The 17,694-nt window shown below is 47.6% G+C and overlaps 1 protein-coding gene across 2 annotated transcripts in view; it reads right to left on the reverse strand.

Annotated features, from left to right (window-relative positions):
* FHAD1 (forkhead associated phosphopeptide binding domain 1) overlaps positions 1–17,694 on the reverse strand; it is a 133,135-nt gene that overhangs the window by 53,399 nt on the left and 62,042 nt on the right. For both annotated transcript variants that reach the window (XM_032302350.1, XM_032302351.1), the window contains 6 exons: positions 17,077–17,166; positions 15,821–15,925; positions 11,348–11,455; positions 8,663–8,746; positions 7,763–7,915; positions 6,611–6,806 (listed from right to left, as the gene is read on the reverse strand). In XM_032302350.1, the coding sequence (XP_032158241.1) occupies positions 6,611–6,806; positions 7,763–7,915; positions 8,663–8,746; positions 11,348–11,455; positions 15,821–15,925; positions 17,077–17,166 (736 nt within the window). The remainder of the gene's footprint in view (positions 1–6,610; positions 6,807–7,762; positions 7,916–8,662; positions 8,747–11,347; positions 11,456–15,820; positions 15,926–17,076; positions 17,167–17,694) is intronic.

The raw sequence follows: 17,694 nt of genomic DNA on the forward strand, positions 1-17,694 counted from the left end.
CTGGAGGTCAGAAGGATCTGAACTGAATCCCAGCTCTACCACTTGGCTGTTGGGACACTCACCCCCTTGTCATGACTCTAGGAAGGAGACCTGGGAAGGGCTTTTTTGGGTGCAACCCAACTGAGTGCCCATGGCTACAAAAATCCCATTTGTTGCCAAGTGGAGATGGGGTTGCGGGTCGAGTTACCTTGGTGTGAATAAATCAAGCTGTACCGCCCATGCGTGTACCTATCTGACTCCTGTTTAGGTCAGATTAGGTCAGTAAGTACTTCACGTTGGTGATCACGGCACCTCCCACTTATTGAGACTTAGTGTGGCCCAGGCTCCATGACTGGTATGCACACGTCTCAGTGTTTAATCCTCACGACATCCCGATGGGCTCTTAGCCCCATTTTATGAACAGGAAAACAGGGCACACAGAAGTCAAGTAACCTGCTCACACAACTAGTCAGCACACAGTTGAGATTCAGACTTTGGCAGCTGTTCTCCAAAGCCCACGCTCAGAACCATTCCACTGGTCCTGGGCCTTCCGTGGGCGTGGCTCATGGTGGGCAATGGAGAGGGAGCTCACCTGGGGGGGGGGTGAGCGCTCTTAGCTCTTTCCCTGCCCAAGTTGATGACAGAACCTGTTTTCTAGGAATTGGGTGTATACCTGGTACTTCTCTGGATCTTCAGAGAGAGGGCGGGGTCACAGAAAAACACAGGTATTGGGATCACAGTGACCTGACTCCTGACCTTCCCAGGTACCAGCAGTGTGACCTTGAGCAAGTTTCTTAATGCCCCGTGACTCAGTTTCCTTACCTGAAAAATAAAGACAGTAATAGTACCTCGCTTGTTGGGATATGGGAGCATAAAAGTACATGACACATATAAAACATCTAACACAGTGATAAGCACCCAGGAGGAGCTAGATAAACCATGGTCCCCACTCTTCTCTCAGGAACTGGGACACAGAAGGCCCTCAGGAGTGTTTGTGGAGGGCAGTGAATGACTGCGGACCCCCTGCTGGCCTCAGTAATGTGAAGTACCTTGAATCTCCTTTTCATGCTGGAATACTCACAAAAGCAGTTTTTGAACCAGTTTCTTCATTTCTTTTTTTTTTTTTTTTTAAAGATTTTATTTATTTTTTGACAGAGAGAGATCACAAGTAGGCAGGGAGGCAGGCAGAGAGAGAGGGGGGAAGCAGGCTCCCTGCTGAGCAGAGAGCCCGATGCGGGGCTCGATCTCAGGACCCTGAGATCATGACCTGAGCCGAAGGCAGAGGCTTCAACCCACTGAGCCACCCAGGCGCCCCAGTTTCTTCATTTCTAAAATGAGGGTAACAGTACCTGCTTCACAGAGTTGTTGTGAGGATGAACTGGGGTAATGTATGGAAATGCCTGGAACAGCATCTAGACTGGGAGTGCTCAGTAGTAAAGGATGAGCACCATCATCAGTCAGCCCCGCCATTATCACCTTCACCATCATCCTCCTCCTCACCATTACCACCACCACCACTGGATCACTGCCATGATTGTCATACTCAACACCACTGTGCTCCTTATCACCACCATCATCATCCTCATCACCACAATCCTCCCTACCATCATCATCCTCATCACCATCCTCCCCATCATCATCATCATCATCCTCCCCACCATTCTCCTCCTCACCATCACCATCCTAGCCACCCCCATCATCATCCTCATCACCACAATCCTCCCCACCATCATCATCCTCATCACCATCCTCCCCATCCTCATCACCATCCTCCCCACCATCCTCCTCCTCACCATCATCATCCTCATCACCCCCATCATCATCCTCATCACCACAATCCTCCCCACCATAATCATCATTACCACCGTTGTCCCCACCATCATCGTCATCCTTACCACCACCATCATCATCCTCACCATCACCATCCTCATGGCCATCACCATCTTAGCCACCCCCATCATCATCCTGATCACCACCTCACCATCCTCATCACCACAATCCTCCCCACCATCATCATCATCATCACCATCCTCCCCACCATCATCGGCATCCTCGCCATCACCATCCGAGCCACACCATCATCCTCCTTGTCACTATCACCATCCTCACTGCCATCAGTCATATCACCATCATCATCCTCACTTATCCTCACACCCACTGTCCTCATCACCCTCACCATCTTCACCATTCTCAACACCACTACCATGGCTGCTGCCATCTGGGTGGAGATGGTTCTGTGCTAGGACTGAGGTGCAGCAGTAGCTAACACAGAGAATACAGGGAATTCTCTAGCTCACCCCTTTCTTTGAGCCTTTTGGGGCCTTGCCATAATACTGCTTCTACTGGAAGAGAAAAATAACATCAACTCCTCCTGCCAAATGAATGAAGGATGGTCCCTACTCACTGACCTTTCTGTTATTACCCTTCATGCTTCCTCTTTGACTTCTCAGAACCGAATAGTCGTAATCACAGAATATAGTCTGTGTCTCCCCCGCAGGTGTTCCAGAGAGCATTATTCCAAAAGATATCAGATGCAGGTGAAGACAGTCAAAAAGGAGAAATGTGTTTTGGGAACACTGCATTCTTTACCCCATTTTTCTAGATCCATAGTGCATATTAGTATAGAAGGGACTCTGCATTGAGATGGCAGGTCTGAGAAATGTTGCCTGAAGTGATTCTTTCTCAGTCTTTCTAGAATTGCTGGCCTGAAACTTAACTCTCTAATCCACGTTTCTTTATGATAACATAAATGACTACATTTATGGACATAAGCTCTAAGGACTAAAATGCTCTTGGACATGGGGATGGAATGTTACACACAAAGCTTATCCCAACTATTACTAAGACAGAGACGATGGTCTTTGTTTCAGTTCTAATCTTGGAGAACAGCTAGCACTGTGACCCACATTTTACCCAATTTCACGTTTTCTCAAGATTGCTAAGATTACAATAGTAACACTGGGATTGGGGAGCCACTGGGTGGTCAGGAGAAGGCCAGTTCTCCTGTTTTCTGTGCTATACATGAGGGGCAGGTAGTTATAGAAGTTAATCTTCTTTTTGCTTTTGCCTTCTTTTTGAAAGAACTTTATACCACCTTCAGGACTACTTTGGGGGAATCATGGCTGGAGATGTTGAATAATAAGAGTTGAAAATCCCTCCTCTATTCTCATTTATTGCTATTAGAATGTCAAATTCATGTAGCCACTATCAAGGGTGACTTGGCAAGGTGTAACAACAATCTCCAAAATGTCAGAGTTCCTCAAGGTGTAGCTCTGGGAAATCTCCCTCGTATACTTTCTTCCTAAGTGAGAGGATTCACACCTATGGCTTTAATCATCCACCTAGTCACCCATCCATCCACCCATCCATCTATTCATTCACCCAACCGTCCATCTGTCTGTCCATCTACCCACCCATCTATCCACCCACCCCTCCATCCCTCCCATCCACCCACCATCCATTTGCCTATCCATCCACCTACCCTTCTACCCACCCATCCATCTATCCACTAACCATCCATCCCCCATCCAACCATCTGTCCATCTGTCCGTCCATCCACCCAACCCCCATCTTTCCCATCCACCCACCATCCATCTGTCTATCCCCCCACCCTTCTATCCACCCATCCATCCCTCTCTCCCTCCCCCCACCACCCCCTCACCCATCCCTCTCACAGTTATTTATTACGCACCCACTAAGTGGCCCATGCTTTTCTGGCTTCTGGAGACACACCACACTAACTTCTACTTCCAGACTAGACATACAGGGTGACAGCCACATCCTTGGCACCTTATCTTGAGGCACTTCCTTCAAACCTGGTCTTCACGCAGTGTTCCTTATGCTGGATTTTAGTGAAGGAAGCACTAAGCACTGTCTGTCCTTTTACACAAGCCAGAAACCTGGAGGTCTGCAGACCCCTTTCTCTGTCACTTCCCTTCTAACTATATCCAATTCCACGACCGAGGCCTATTGATTTATCTCTTAAATGCCTGGGAAACCTCTCTCTTTCTCTATCCCGCCCTTGCCTTGGAGCTACCATCATCTCTTGTGACAGCCTCCTAACTGGTTCTCTGGTGCTCTGTGATGGCCATTTTCCAGAAACATTTTCCACTCACAGCCAAGAGGATTATCTCCAGAAGCAAGCCTGTTCCATCAGTTCCCTACTTAAAATCTTTCGTTGGCTTCTCACTGCTCTTAGGTTAAAGCAGACCGTCTTAGCAGGGCCCCGCAAGCCCACAAGGCACAGCCCCTGCTGCCCTTCCCTGCCAGTCCTGCCCCACCTCTGACCCCCATTTCTTTTAGTCCCTCGTGTTCTTCATGTTCCCCTCCCACTACCATGCAACTCTTTTTGCCCAGAATTTTCTCCCCACCCTTCTTCGGAAAATAAATTCTATGCATCCTGCAGATGCCCTGCCCTCCCTGACCAGGTCAGAGTCCTGCAGGTCTCCTTTGTAGCACTTGTCACCTTCAAATTTTATGTCTGAGTGGTTTTTCAATTTGCACCCACCCTCCCCTCCCCAGACCACAAGGTCTTTGAGGGCAGGAATGGTGCCTATTTTCCCTTCAATATTGTAATGTGGCAAATTTCAAACGTACAGATAAAGCTAGAGGAATTTCCCAGCTAACACGCATACACTCATGACCACGATTCCACCTGATCCAACCCACTACATCTCTGCCCCACACAGGGCTGGTCTCTAGTAGGCACACAATAAATCTTCATTGAATGACACTGGTTCAATGTCCTTCCACCTCTAAAATGATAAATATGAAATGAATAGATATATGTTCGATAGCATTCACTTCAGTATTATCTAGAAGTATGGAGAACTGGAAACGACCTAAATGCCCATGATAAAAAAAATTTTTTTTTTAAATGTATGGGGGGGGGCGCCTGGGTGGCTCAGTGGGTTAAAGCCTCTGCCTTCAGCTCGGGTCATGATCCCAGGGTCCTGGGATCAAGCCCCGCATCGGGCTCTCTGCTCAGTGGGGAGCCTACTTCCCCCTCTCTCTGCCTGCCTCTCTGCTTACTTGTGATCTCTCTCTCTGTCAAATAAATAAATAAAATCTTTAAAAAAAAATGTAAGGGTAATGCCTACTCTGTGCCAGATACTACTCTGAATACTTTACATATATCAATACATTTTAATCTTCACAACAATCTTAAGGGGTAAGTACTCCGTATTATCCTCATTTTACAGGTAAGGAAACTGAGGCATAGAGAGAATAAGAATCCTACAGCTATTTCCATGGGAAAATGCTGTGAACGTTACAACCGAACTCTACCAGTTGTGACAACATCAAACGCTGGCAAAAGATGTGGAGCAACAGGAACTCTTGTGCATTGCTGATGGGAATGCAGAATGGTACAGGCCCAATGGAGGACAGTTTGGTGGTTTCTTTAAAAACTAAGCCTACTCTTGGGACGCCTGGGTGGCTCAGTTGGTTGGACGACTGCCTTCGGCTCAGGTCATGATCCTGGAGTCCTGGGATCGAGTCCCACATCGGGCTCCCAGCTCCACGGGGAGTCTGCTTCTCTCTCTGACCTTCTCCTTGCTCATGCTCTCTCACTGTCTCTCTCTCTCAAATAAATAAATAAATAAATCTTTGGGGAAACAAACAAACAAACAAACAAAAAACTAAGCCTACTCTTACTATGGGCTCTAGCAATCATACTCCCTGGTATTTACCCAAAGGCGCTGAAAGCTTACATCCACACAAAACCCTGCACATGGATGGTGATATTAGCTTTATTCATAACTGTCAAAACTTGGAAGCAACTAGGATGTCCTTCCCTTAGGTGGACGGATAGATAAACCATGGTCCATCCGGACAATTATTTGGTGCTAAACAGAAGTGAGTTATCAAGTCGTGAAAAGATATGGAGGGAACTGAAGTGCATGTTATTAAGTGAAAAAAGCAACCAATCTAAAAGGTTGTATGATTCCAACTGCATGACGTTCTGGAAAAGGCAGAACCACGGAGGCAGTGAAAAGATTGGTGGTCGCCAGGAGCTCGGGGTTGGCGGAAGGATGAATAGGCAGAGAGCAGAGGATTTTTATGACAATGAAACCATCCTGCATGATTCGATAATGGTAGATACACGACACCTTTGTTCAAACCTAGAGAACATGCAATGCCAAGAGTGAGCCCCGATGTGAAGTGTCGTCTCTGGGTGTAATGGTATATCAGTGTAGGGTCACCACTCTGGTGGTGGGGGATGGTGATAATGGGGGACTGGGCATGTGGGGGGCAAGGGGTACAAAGGAAGTCTCTGTACAATACTTTCCATTTTGCTGTGAACCTAGAACTGCTCTAAAAAGTCTATTAAAAATTATATATATATGCATATATATATAAAATGCTAGTTGCTTCTGAGAGATAGGATTTAGCATAATTTTGCTTTAATTTTCCTTTTGCTTATGTCACATCTCATTTTTCTTCAGTAATCATGTCTCACTTTTTTTTTCTTACCCCCAAGGAAAATCACTTCTCAAAGAAAGTCTGCAGAAGGGACTACTTGGCCACATATCTAAGAAGCTTTCCTCAACAGATGTCCCATCACGATAAGATTTAACACGACATTTTAGAGTCATGCAACTACGTGAGGAAAAAAAAAGGTGACAGTAACCTGTGTCGGAACTGGATAACTGGATGCCGACGTCCCGGAGGAGACGCTCTGTTTCCTCCAGCCAGGACAGCGACAGACGCAGGATGTCCAGCACCACCTTCTGGAGCCCTGAAACAGGTGGGCTCACCTGAAGGTTCTGAAGCATGTCCACCTCTTTCTTCAGGTCCTTGCTACAGCAGGACATTTTCATGCATGCCTGGAGAGACACGAGATCATGAGGAGCCCAGATCCTGTCACTGGAGACGGCACCTGAAGAATGACGCTGTCACCTTTGCCGTGAAGCAGACCGTGCCCCAGGCTGGGCGCACTGGGACAGCTCCGCTTTTGGGGCAGCTTTCGCTCTTTTTTTTTTTTTCCACTCTAATTTGGACTTTGGATGGCCAAAGAGACCCCACTTTTAGGTATCTGTGGCAAATTGCCAAGGACCTCTGGCAGCAACGGGAGCCAAGTCTGGCGACTTCCGTTCGTCAAAATTCCTGTTGAGATCAATGTCTCAGCTGGTCAGAAAGCAGGGTTTCCTGTCTCAAAAGGGTGCTGACAAGCCAGCGTTTGCGCAGGCTCCCCAAATAGTAGCTGCTTATTTCCAGAGAAAGCAGAAGCAGCTGCCTGTTCTGGAAGGCTCCATTTCGGTGTGGGAGCCGTGGGGGTTTAGGCAGACTCCTGGGCCCGTCTCTTCCAGAATCAAAAGCAAAAGAGGCACACACACACACACACACAGACCCCAAAACAATAGCCTTTCCACTGCTGGGCCAAAATATATATTATATATATATGTGTATATATATATATATATATATATATATATATATATATATATATAAATAATTCAAATAAAACGCAGGAATGTTCTTTGATTTCTCTGGAAATAACAGGAGACTTACTTATTCATTTATGCGTGGGTCTGGGGCCTCCCCAAGTCTGTCCCAGAAGCGTGTCAGGCCTCTTTCCTTGGCCATACTAAATTCATCTGGGAGGCATTTTTTTGAGGCTCTTTGTTTTCTGCTCCCAAACAGATTTCTCCAACAAGAGAAAAGGACAAAAGAGAGCAGAGCTTTTCTGCCTGACCTGCTCCACGAACCCTGGGCAATTTCCCAAACCAGCAGCACAAGAATGAGATGAAGGGGACATTTGTAAAAAGCCGAGAGAGGCCACCTGACAGCTGTCTAAAGATGCCTTCAGCTTCTCCATGTTCTCTATGATTGCCTCCTGTTTGGAATTGCTGAGCTGAGTCTCCTTCTGCAGCGTCCATTTTTTTTGCTGAAAGTTGATGTTGTCCTCAGTGACCTGGGTAATCTTCTCTATTAGCTGGTGAGAAAAAGAAAAGAGAGATTTACAGGACAGGGTGGCTCTGGGAGGGGAGCTGGGAGCATTACTTCAAGCTCCCGGGGCCACAGGTAAGCAGGGAGGCCCTGACATGTCTTGGTGATGGCTCTGGAGGAAGATATTGGCTCTGTCTCCAGGACATGTCTCCCGCCTTTAAGAGCCAAAGATCTATAATGTTGTCATGAGTTTGTTCATGAGTTTGTTCTAGATTCTTCTGCATGGTAGCAGTGATTTATAACACGGAGCCTGATGCTGTGGGCTCGTGAATAGCAGGTCAGTGTCTGCAGCCAATGAAAGCGGCCCATGTTGGGTCTTCTCACATATGCATGGACACGAGTGTTGGAAAGAAAATCAAAGAATGACAAGGCAATCATTATGGCCAGAAGTCCACCCCCATGACCATCACTTCCCTTCAGAAGGAAGAAGTGAGAATGCCTCGTCTAGGGAGAGACAGCATCCCCCTTTGAAGGTGCTAACGAAGGGTAAATGTGTGTGTCTGGAGACCAGAAATAGGCCTGAGTGGTTTAATTTGATTTTCACAGAAACATTTCAAGGGAGTTTAACTGGCTTTTACTTTAAAAGCCAGGAAATCCCATAAAATCAAAACAAATCTTTATGGTGTAGCAACAGTGTGAAAAATATATACCACCAACAAAACACAGTAGCATATGCTTCCAGTGTCTGGAGTCCCAGGTCCCCGAAGGGGGGAAGTAACAACGCGAGACAAACCTGTTGATCAGTGATGGGCTTGTCCAGGAACGGCTTCACTCGTCCGTAGGTGGCCTTGATGACTTGACTTCTGAAATGCTCCAGCTACAGCACAAAGGGAAGGCGACACAGTGAGTGGGGCTGGTGGGAGTCCGCAAGCCCGGGTGCGGTGTTTCCAGCACCGGGGGTCCAGGAGGGAGGATGGTCCTTGCACCACTAACTATCATTATGGGTCACAAAAATCTTCACTTCTCACTGGAAGGGGCAGTGCTGACAGAAGAGAACAGAGCAGCAGATTTTAATTACTTTTTAGGTCTGCCTGCCGAGCCCAGAGGACCCACGTGGGCAGCGTACACACGCCTCGTGCCCTTGGAAGAACCACTTGGTGCCAATTATCCAGTGGGAAGTCTGGGGCCGGGAGCGTTCTTCCCTAATTGTTAAGTTGGCTCCAGACTGTGAAATAAATATTGAAGCCGTCAGCCGAAGTAAATGGTGTCATCAGCTCGGGTGCCTGGCGAGAGGACAACATGCTCCCTTCTGCCATTCTGGGCCTCCAACCGTCCATGTCCTGAACACCGTGTCTATTGTCTTCGTCTCCCCAGAGCCTGGTACGGTGCCTGGCAGAGTGGGCGCTCAATACATATTCATCAGATGCTCGTATGCAGAGACATCTGTCCGAAAACTGGGTCCTCTACTTCGGTTCCACCGGCTTCTATCCAGTGCCTCCTGGGCGCTGGTGTTTTCAGATTACGGCTGATGAAACAGCACAGTTAAATTAAATCGGGGCACAGAGAAGTTCAAGTTCAAGGTGTCTGGTTCCCAGAGAAGTGAGAGGCAAAGAAGCCCCCTTTCTCTGAGAATTTACTAACACAGCCTGGGTTTTTGGCTCACTGGCAAAATACGGTCATTGACTCTAAAACAGAAAATTACTAAAAAAAATTACCCTGAAATTGCCCTGAAAATTACAAAAAAATGAACACACAAAACAAAAATAACAACAACAACAAGTAAAAATGAGCCCTGAAAGGAACATAAATGCCACTGAACCAATTTAAAAGTCAGAAGGTCCTAATATGCAGGGTTTACTGTATTCCGTGGGCCTCTGGGAACACAAGAGTAGACTGATGAATCTCCGAAGGACCCCCATGCAATCAGCCTGCCCAGCGCTGACCGGGGTGGGAGGTGTCTCGAGGCATTCCAGGCCACTCTCTGGATCCACACACAAAGGATCGAACTAGCCCAGGAAGAGGTTATGTAGAGAGAGGGCCCTGTGGATATGCACTCCATGACCACCAGAGGCACCCAACAGCACTGCCTGGGGACAGGTCCTCTTGGTTCATGGGCTCAGTCCTGGCGCCACTTGTCTGGGGAAGTGCAGAATCTCAGACAGGCAGCAGGGCCATGGAAATACAGGGGCGGGAAGGGAAGGTGGCAGAGACAGGACTCATCCTCTATCTCCTGGGTCTAGACCTGGAGGAATCTCAGTGTCTCGTAGGGTCCTCCCAAACGACTTCTCCCTAGAGCCATAACCTGGACCTTGGTACTTGGGCAAGTGACACAGATCATGCCTTCAGGTCAGGTTTGTGGTGGGGGCTGCAGAGCACAGGAGAGGTGAGGGTCTAGTGCAGGTACACAAAGGGAGGCCCAGATTGGCAGGCTCTCTGCCTTTGCACTGTGTTGGTACCCTGCAGAGATGACACTGGGGGTGACATCTGTTGAAGGGGCTTTAAGATCTGTCCAACAGTCAGCATCAATATTTAACTTGTGTGTGCCTCTCACAAAGCCAGGTCATGCTGCCCTGTGAAGGCTTGGAAGGTCTTTGGGAACTGGGTCTTGTGGGATAGAGGCCTCCTTTAAGGTTTTCTTGGAGGTTCACAAACCCTTCTGAGAAACCAATGGGTGACATGGTAGACCTTCTTTCCCAGAAAAACAAAAGTATGCGTACACAAACACACAATGTTCTTGGGTCCCCACAGCTGTCCGAGGTTGCCAGAAGACAGCCCCTTGGGGAGAAGTCCAAGGTGGGCTTCCCTCGGAGGGCCCCATTCTGGAGGGTCAGTGCCCCCCTATCCTGGCTTCCCATTTGCTCTCCCTTAGCCTTTGGTGAAGTCTTGTTTGCATGTTCTGGACCTTGCATCTGTGTCACACATAAGAGGAAGGGCCACTGGGCCACCTGGGGCCAGGATATTAGAGAAATGGCAACCCCAGATGGGCCTGTCCGAACTTACTCACCACCCTGCCCAAGGACTTCCCCATCCAGAGAGCGTGCTGACATTCTGGGATCTTACTTTATCTCAAGGACACTGACTGGACACTGACTGTGACATCTGCTGGTCAACAGAGGAAGTGAGATCATGGTAAATATCAGAACAAAAAATGTGAGGAAGAAAGTACTAGAAACACCATGGGATCAAGAGGTTCAAATTCCTCCCAATAGGGAACCATGAAGCAGGTTAACTGGGGCGGGCATGGAGCTGGGAGGGGCTGCCTGGGTCTCAGACAGTGGGGAACTGCTTCGGTGGACAGCTTCCCAGAAGCCTGTCTGAGGTGTCCACTGGGATGCAGAAGCCACACACGGCTTCTCCCCTGGGATAAGAGGGAGAATTCAACCACGGCCACTGTCCTCATGCGTCCCCACCAGTGGCTTGGGTGCAGAAACTCCCCTGGGAATGTGGGCCTCTGAAGGGGGCTCTGGAGCTGGCCTACCTGACCTACTGCCCTTTCCAAATTGACTTTAATGAGGTTCTCTCTGTTCCCCATTTCTTGTAGCTGGAGCAATTTCCTTCTGGAATCCTCCTGAAGCTTCTCTTCAACCTGAAATGACGATGAAAGCATATGCTTGCCGCTAATGTGATCATAATGCACTCTGGGGAACTTCCTCCAAGAGGGCTAATGGCCATGGGGGAGTCCCCGGGAGGCAGGGGATGCTGCAGCCCAGGTGGCAGGGGTCACAGGCGAGTGCAGGGTGGAGGCAGGCTCGCAGAAGCCACCCCCCAGGGTAGAGGGCCATGCTCTGCATGCCCAAGCTCAGGGTCTGATCCCCTCTGGGTCCCCGGCAAGCTGTGTGACCGCCGAACAGTGTCCTCATCTGTCAAATAGGGACGATGACCCCAGGTGCGCCTCACAGGGTTATTGCGGGGACTCAAAATGTTTCATAGAGTAGTGCCAGGACTTCCTAAGGGCACTACTGGTGCATCAGGTGCTGTAATCTGTAGAAGAGGACAGAAGGTCCACCAGGTGGCGTCATTCTAATGCTGCTAGGAACTGCCCCATGCTGGGTACTTGATAGATGTCATTGTTACGCTTATTATCCTATTTGTTACTGCCACTTTTAGCACACTCACCAGTGGAAACCGGTCTAGAGGCTTGCTAAGCAGTATCTTTTAAGAATCGCAGATCGCAGAGAAGGCACTGATCAGGTGGGGGTTAGGTGGTGGAGAACCTGCCCCTTTATTCTCTGGTAATGTTCAAGGCCAAGTGAGCCTGCAGGTGCTCGATGCTGCCCTCTGCTGGCGATTATGCAAACCTGCAGCTGTGGCCTTCTTTTCCGAACAACCACCTTTGGAAGCACCTGTTGAGCTCAGGGCTCTGGCACTACTGGGAAATGAAGCAAACTCCCCAAAATGAACGTGAGGATTTTGTGCTGAAACAAATTCACAAGCTGTTTCTTAGGGGGCTGAGGGGAGGGGGAGTCACAGAAGTAATACAAGACCCAGAAGAACCCCGTAGAGCTTTCTTCTGAGCAGTGTGGCACAGGGGCTGTAGCGAGGGCACCTTGGCAAAGTGATCTAACCTTAGCTTCTTCCATGTACGTCCTCCCCCCACCTCCCACCCATCTAAACATGCTCTGACGTCTATTTCAGCAGACTTTCTCATACGCTGCAAAAGCCAAGTCCAGCCTGGATTCTGCCTTTAGCTACGCTCCCCATCTAACGAACAGCTCCCCCCCACCCCTGCCCCAGCCTTTGGGGTCTTCCTGCACTGCCACTGCACTCCGTCTCTCATGCCCAGCAATCCCCAAGCCCGTGGCTCTGACCCCTCTCATCTCCAGTCCTCACCTCCGTCCTTCTCCTGGTGAGCCCACCACCCCCACCGCCAGGCACTGGGGACCTCTGGCGGGTGATAAGTGGCCTCCACCTTCTCGTCTGCTTCCTCCCACCACGTTCTTCATGGTGCTGTGCCAGTTACCAGGCTGTGGAGCAGCTCGGTCTGCCAGAACTTTCTGCTGTGATAGCAGTGCTCTGCGTCTGTGCTGAGTGGTAGCCGTATCTGGTTCTCAGGCCCTTGAAATGCGGCTGGTGTGACTGAGGAACTCAGTTTTGAATTTTACCTAATCTTGATTAACTTCAGTGTGAAGAGCCACATGTGGCTAGTGGCTATGCCCCAGTAACTGAAGCCAGACCAACACGGCCTCCGGCCTAGGCTTCGCCTCCTACTGACAGGGTGGCTGGCCATGGCCTGGTTACCTAACTAGTGACTAGGGACTTGATTCCCTCATGTGTGAAATGGAGAGGATAAATGTTGGAAAGAGATGAAATATTTGGCATGATGCCTAGTGCACAGGAAATTATAGCTATTGTTTTCATCATCATCATTATTATTTTTATAGGTTTTTATTTATTTATTTGATCGAGAGAGCGAGAAAGAACACTGGTGGGGGGGGCAGAGGGAAAGGGAAAAGCAAACTCCCCACTGGACAAGGATACTCATGTGGGACTCAATCCCAGGACTGTGGGATCATGACCTGAGCTGAATGTGGACGTTTAACCAACCGAGCCACCCAGGTGCCTTTTACCATTATTACAGATCACAATGTAATCACACCAGTGCCCTGTTCAAAAGCTTTCAGCAGCTTCCCGCTTGCCTGTGTGGTAGGTCACCCGAGTGCCACACCAATGCAAAACACCCAGTCAAGGACTCAAGAAGTCCATGTGAATGCCAAACAATGTAAACAAAAATGAATCCACGCCTAAATAATCATAATAAAGCTGCTAAAAATCAAGAGAAAAGAAAATCTTAAGAGTGGCCGGGGAAAACAGATTACACAAAGGCACGAGAGTTAGGCTTCTAAATGACTTCGAAGTAGAAACAACAGGATCCGAGAGACAAGAGAATGATGGACCTAACGCTACCTGTAATACGCAGGGAGAGCGTCATTGCCAATGCAGAAGTCGATCCTCAGTCAAAATGTGTTTTAAGAATGAAGGTTAAATACTCATTTCCAAAGATGCATATGCAAAAATCTGAGAGAATTTGTTATCAGCACAGCCATGCTGGAGGAAAACACTTAAGGGTGTCCTTCAGACAGAGGAACAATGATCCCATATGGATGGTCAGAGATGCAGAAAAGAGTAGAAGGAAGGTCATGTGTGGACATGAATATTGACTATAGAGAAATAGTGATAACGTCTTCCAGACTTAGTCTATGGGACACCTGGGGGTTCATTCAGGTAAGCATCAGACTCTTGATCTTGGCTTGGGTCTTAGTCTCAAGAGTCGTGAGTTCAGGCCCTGCACTGGGTTCCATGCTGTGCACAGAACCTACTTAAGAAGAAAACAAAACAAAATAAAGGGAATAGTTTAGAAAATGACAACAATGGCATACAAACCTGGAGGGGGTGAGCAAAGTTAGCGTTCCATAGCATTGCCTTACCAAGGAGAAGGGGATAATTATCAAGGAATGTCAGATCTTGATAAGTCAAGAATGCAGATTATAGCCATTAGATTGACTGTCAAAAACAGTTAAAGAATGAGAAACTCAATTACTACTGGATTTTGGTAAGTCAAGGCTGAATGCTATTGTCTTGCTATTACTAAAAGAGTAGTAAAAGAGGAAAGAATTTCCAAGCTAATGGAGAGAAAAATGGAATGACAGAAAACCACTAACTCAAAAAAGGGCAAGAAAGAAAAGAAAAAGGAGCATCACACAGATTGTACAGCTGGCACTGAGTAGGAAGGTAGATTTAAACCCCAGGAAACCAGTGACCACATTATATATAAATGGACTAAAAAACAAAGATTGTTGAAGTGGATTTTACAAAGATGATATGGTATTTAGAAGAGATGTGTCTAAAACTTAAAACAAAGATTTATAGAAAAATAGGAAAAAGACATGCTATGAAAATTCTAACCAAAAGAAAAACCAGCATGGCTACCAATTATAAATATATATTTAAAGATTTTATTTATTTGAGAGGGAAAGAAGCAGAAAGGGATGGAGAGGGACAAGCAGACTCTCCACTGAGCGCAGAGCTTGATATTGGGCTTAATTCTAGGACCCTGAGATCATGACCTGAGCCAAAACCAAGAGCTGGATGCCAACTGAGCCAACCACACGCCCCACTGCCAGAATTATATTAATGACAAAGTAGATTTTAAGGGGAAAACACTACTTGAGATGAAGAGGGATATTTTATGATGATCAAAGGGGGTTTTTTCCCCCAAAAAGAAGTGTTAAATTCTAAATTTATAGGCACCTAGTAACACCGCCTCAAAATATACAAAGCAAAAGTTGACAATACTAAAAGTAGCAATACACAAATGCACAGTATATTTAAAAAATATATACACTTCTTCAATGACTGATAGAACACATAGCCAAAAACATCAATAAGAGCATTTAAGTTTGAACATCACTGGCAAATCCGATTTTATTTTATTTTAATTTTTAAAGATTTATTTATTTATTTGACAGACAGAGATCACAAGTAGGCAGAGAGGCAGACAGAGAGAGAGGAGGAAGCAGGCTCCCTGCTGAGCAAAGAGCCCGATGCGGGGCTCGATCCCAGGACCCTGGGATCATGACCTGAGCCGAAAGCAGAGGCTTTAACCCACTGAGCCACCCAGGCGCCCCGCAAATACGATTTTAATGGATCAATTCTCTTCTGGATAAATTTTACCAGTTAAGAGTTGAAGTCAAGACTAGTCGAGACTAGTGGAGACATACAGGAGCACTGGAGTCAGACAGACCGAACGTCAGTCACGTTCCGAACATGAACAGCTACTTGATCTGTGAGCACTTGGCTAACATCCTTTACCTCTGTGAGCCTCAGTTTCTCAGCTGTCAAGCGGGTTTAACACCAGTATTGACCACACGGAATCGTTGTGAGATTCATGGAGATGATGGGTGTAGAGAGCCTGGCCCAGAGCGGGCACTGGGCCACACTGTCCTTGTCTTACCTTGCTCTTTTCTCGCAGCGTCTTGGAGATCACATTCTGTTCGGTAGAACTCTTCTTCAGCTCCTCCCTGAGCTTCTTCATTTCTTTCTCCATGTCTTGGATTTGCTGAAAGAGTTTCAACAATAGGAAATCAACATCCCTGATGGGAAGTAGGAGTTGCCTTCTGGGCTGAAAATTCTGAATCTCCGTAGCTCATTTCATTGGGTTCATTAAGGCAGAAACCTAGTCTAGTATTAGCTTAATTACTTCCCTTGGGGGAAAATTCTACATCCGTGGGGCAAAGTAGGTATTTTTTTTCAATGGATGTATGGGAAACTGGGTAAAGGGAAATGATTAGCTTCTTTTGAAAATCAGCATGGATCCTGGATTAAACAGTACAAGATATCTATCAACTCATTAGAAGCTCTGCTCCGGGGGTATATTTTTGAGATCAATCTAAATAAGGGCTCCTTGGACGAAACGACGGACGCGGTTTGGAAGGACAGAACAACGAAATTTTTCTTTTCTCCCATTTCGAGGCAGAGAACAGCAATGCTCCTGGCACAGAGAATGGGCGTCTCCTCCTCGTATCGAAGGCTCCCTACTTCCCAGCGAATGGGAACTCACACCAGCTGCTGTGCAAGAGGATTCGGTGGGCCCAGGGAATGCACATTTTCATTTTAGTGCTCGTAGTTTGTTACTTATTTCCAAAGTCATCCTCTAAGGCAAACGACACCTTTTCTTTTCTTTTTGCACATTTTAATTAATTTATTTTTTAAAATAAACCTATCATGTATTTTTATCCCCAGGGGTACAGGTCTGGGAATCGCCAGACACCTTTTCTTTTTGTTTTGTTTTTAGGAATTGCTGTAACATTGGTATATTTCCACAAAAATATTTCTGGAAGGACTCTGTGTTGTTAACTGTGCCCATGCCTTTGATAAACTCTGACAGTGGAAGATGACGCTTTGGGCACCCCGGTTTTCGGGGTGCGTCCCCCTGCCCAGCCCCAGCGGGAAGGTACCCACTGCCCAGAGAATGCTGGGAGAGTGCGTTTTTGTTTTTTTTTTTAATGGTATTTTCAGCCACCTCTTCCTTGAGGCTAGAGGCAGCATTTCAGAGAACTAGATGGCTAGGTTAACACTAAATCATTAAGCCCCACAGCTTGTGCTACCTAATGGGCCAAGGAATCCCTTCCCCGACCCACCCCCAAGAACCCCTGAAGGTCGAAGTCCAGTCGGTCTGGGGATACCTGGCAGTGAGGAGGCTCAACTCACGATTTTGCAGAGTTTTAATTCTTTCCCTTGGGCTTCTTGGTACTCCTTGTGCGCATCTTCCTTCCGTAACTCTTCTTTCAGCGCGGAGCACTGTGGAGCGAACGGACAGCAAGACCACGCGGGGTTGTCCGTGGGTCCCTAGTCCCCGTATTTGCCCCGAGAGCGTTTCCTGTTGCTTCAGCCAGTCACTCCCCCAAATTCTCAGAAGCGAAGCCGCTTGTGTCCAAGGGACGCCCCGGACCCTGCAGCAGTTCCTAGTCACCCTTCTCACGAGTTCTGGGGGTAACCTGTGTAAATTCTTCCTCAAGGGGCGCCTGGGTGGCTCAGTGGGTCAAGCCCCTGCCTCGGGCTCAGGTCATGATCTCAGGGTCCGGGATCGAGCCCCACGTGGCGCTCCCTGTTCGGCGGGGAGCCTGCTTCGGAGCCCTCGCCTCCCAGTTCCTGCTCGCTCTCTCTATAACTCTGCCCCCCCCCCAAATTAAATGAATAAAAACTTTACAAATATATATTAATGTGGATTTCTAGGGTAGCATTTTCTTTCTTTTCCCTCCAGTTTTGCTTCTCGGTATCACCTACTTCTTTTTCCCTAAAATTCACACGCATGAGGGCTGCCCAGGG

Source organism: Mustela erminea, chromosome 10, assembly GCF_009829155.1.
Source record: "Mustela erminea isolate mMusErm1 chromosome 10, mMusErm1.Pri, whole genome shotgun sequence".
Classification (NCBI taxonomy): domain Eukaryota; kingdom Metazoa; phylum Chordata; class Mammalia; order Carnivora; family Mustelidae; genus Mustela; species Mustela erminea.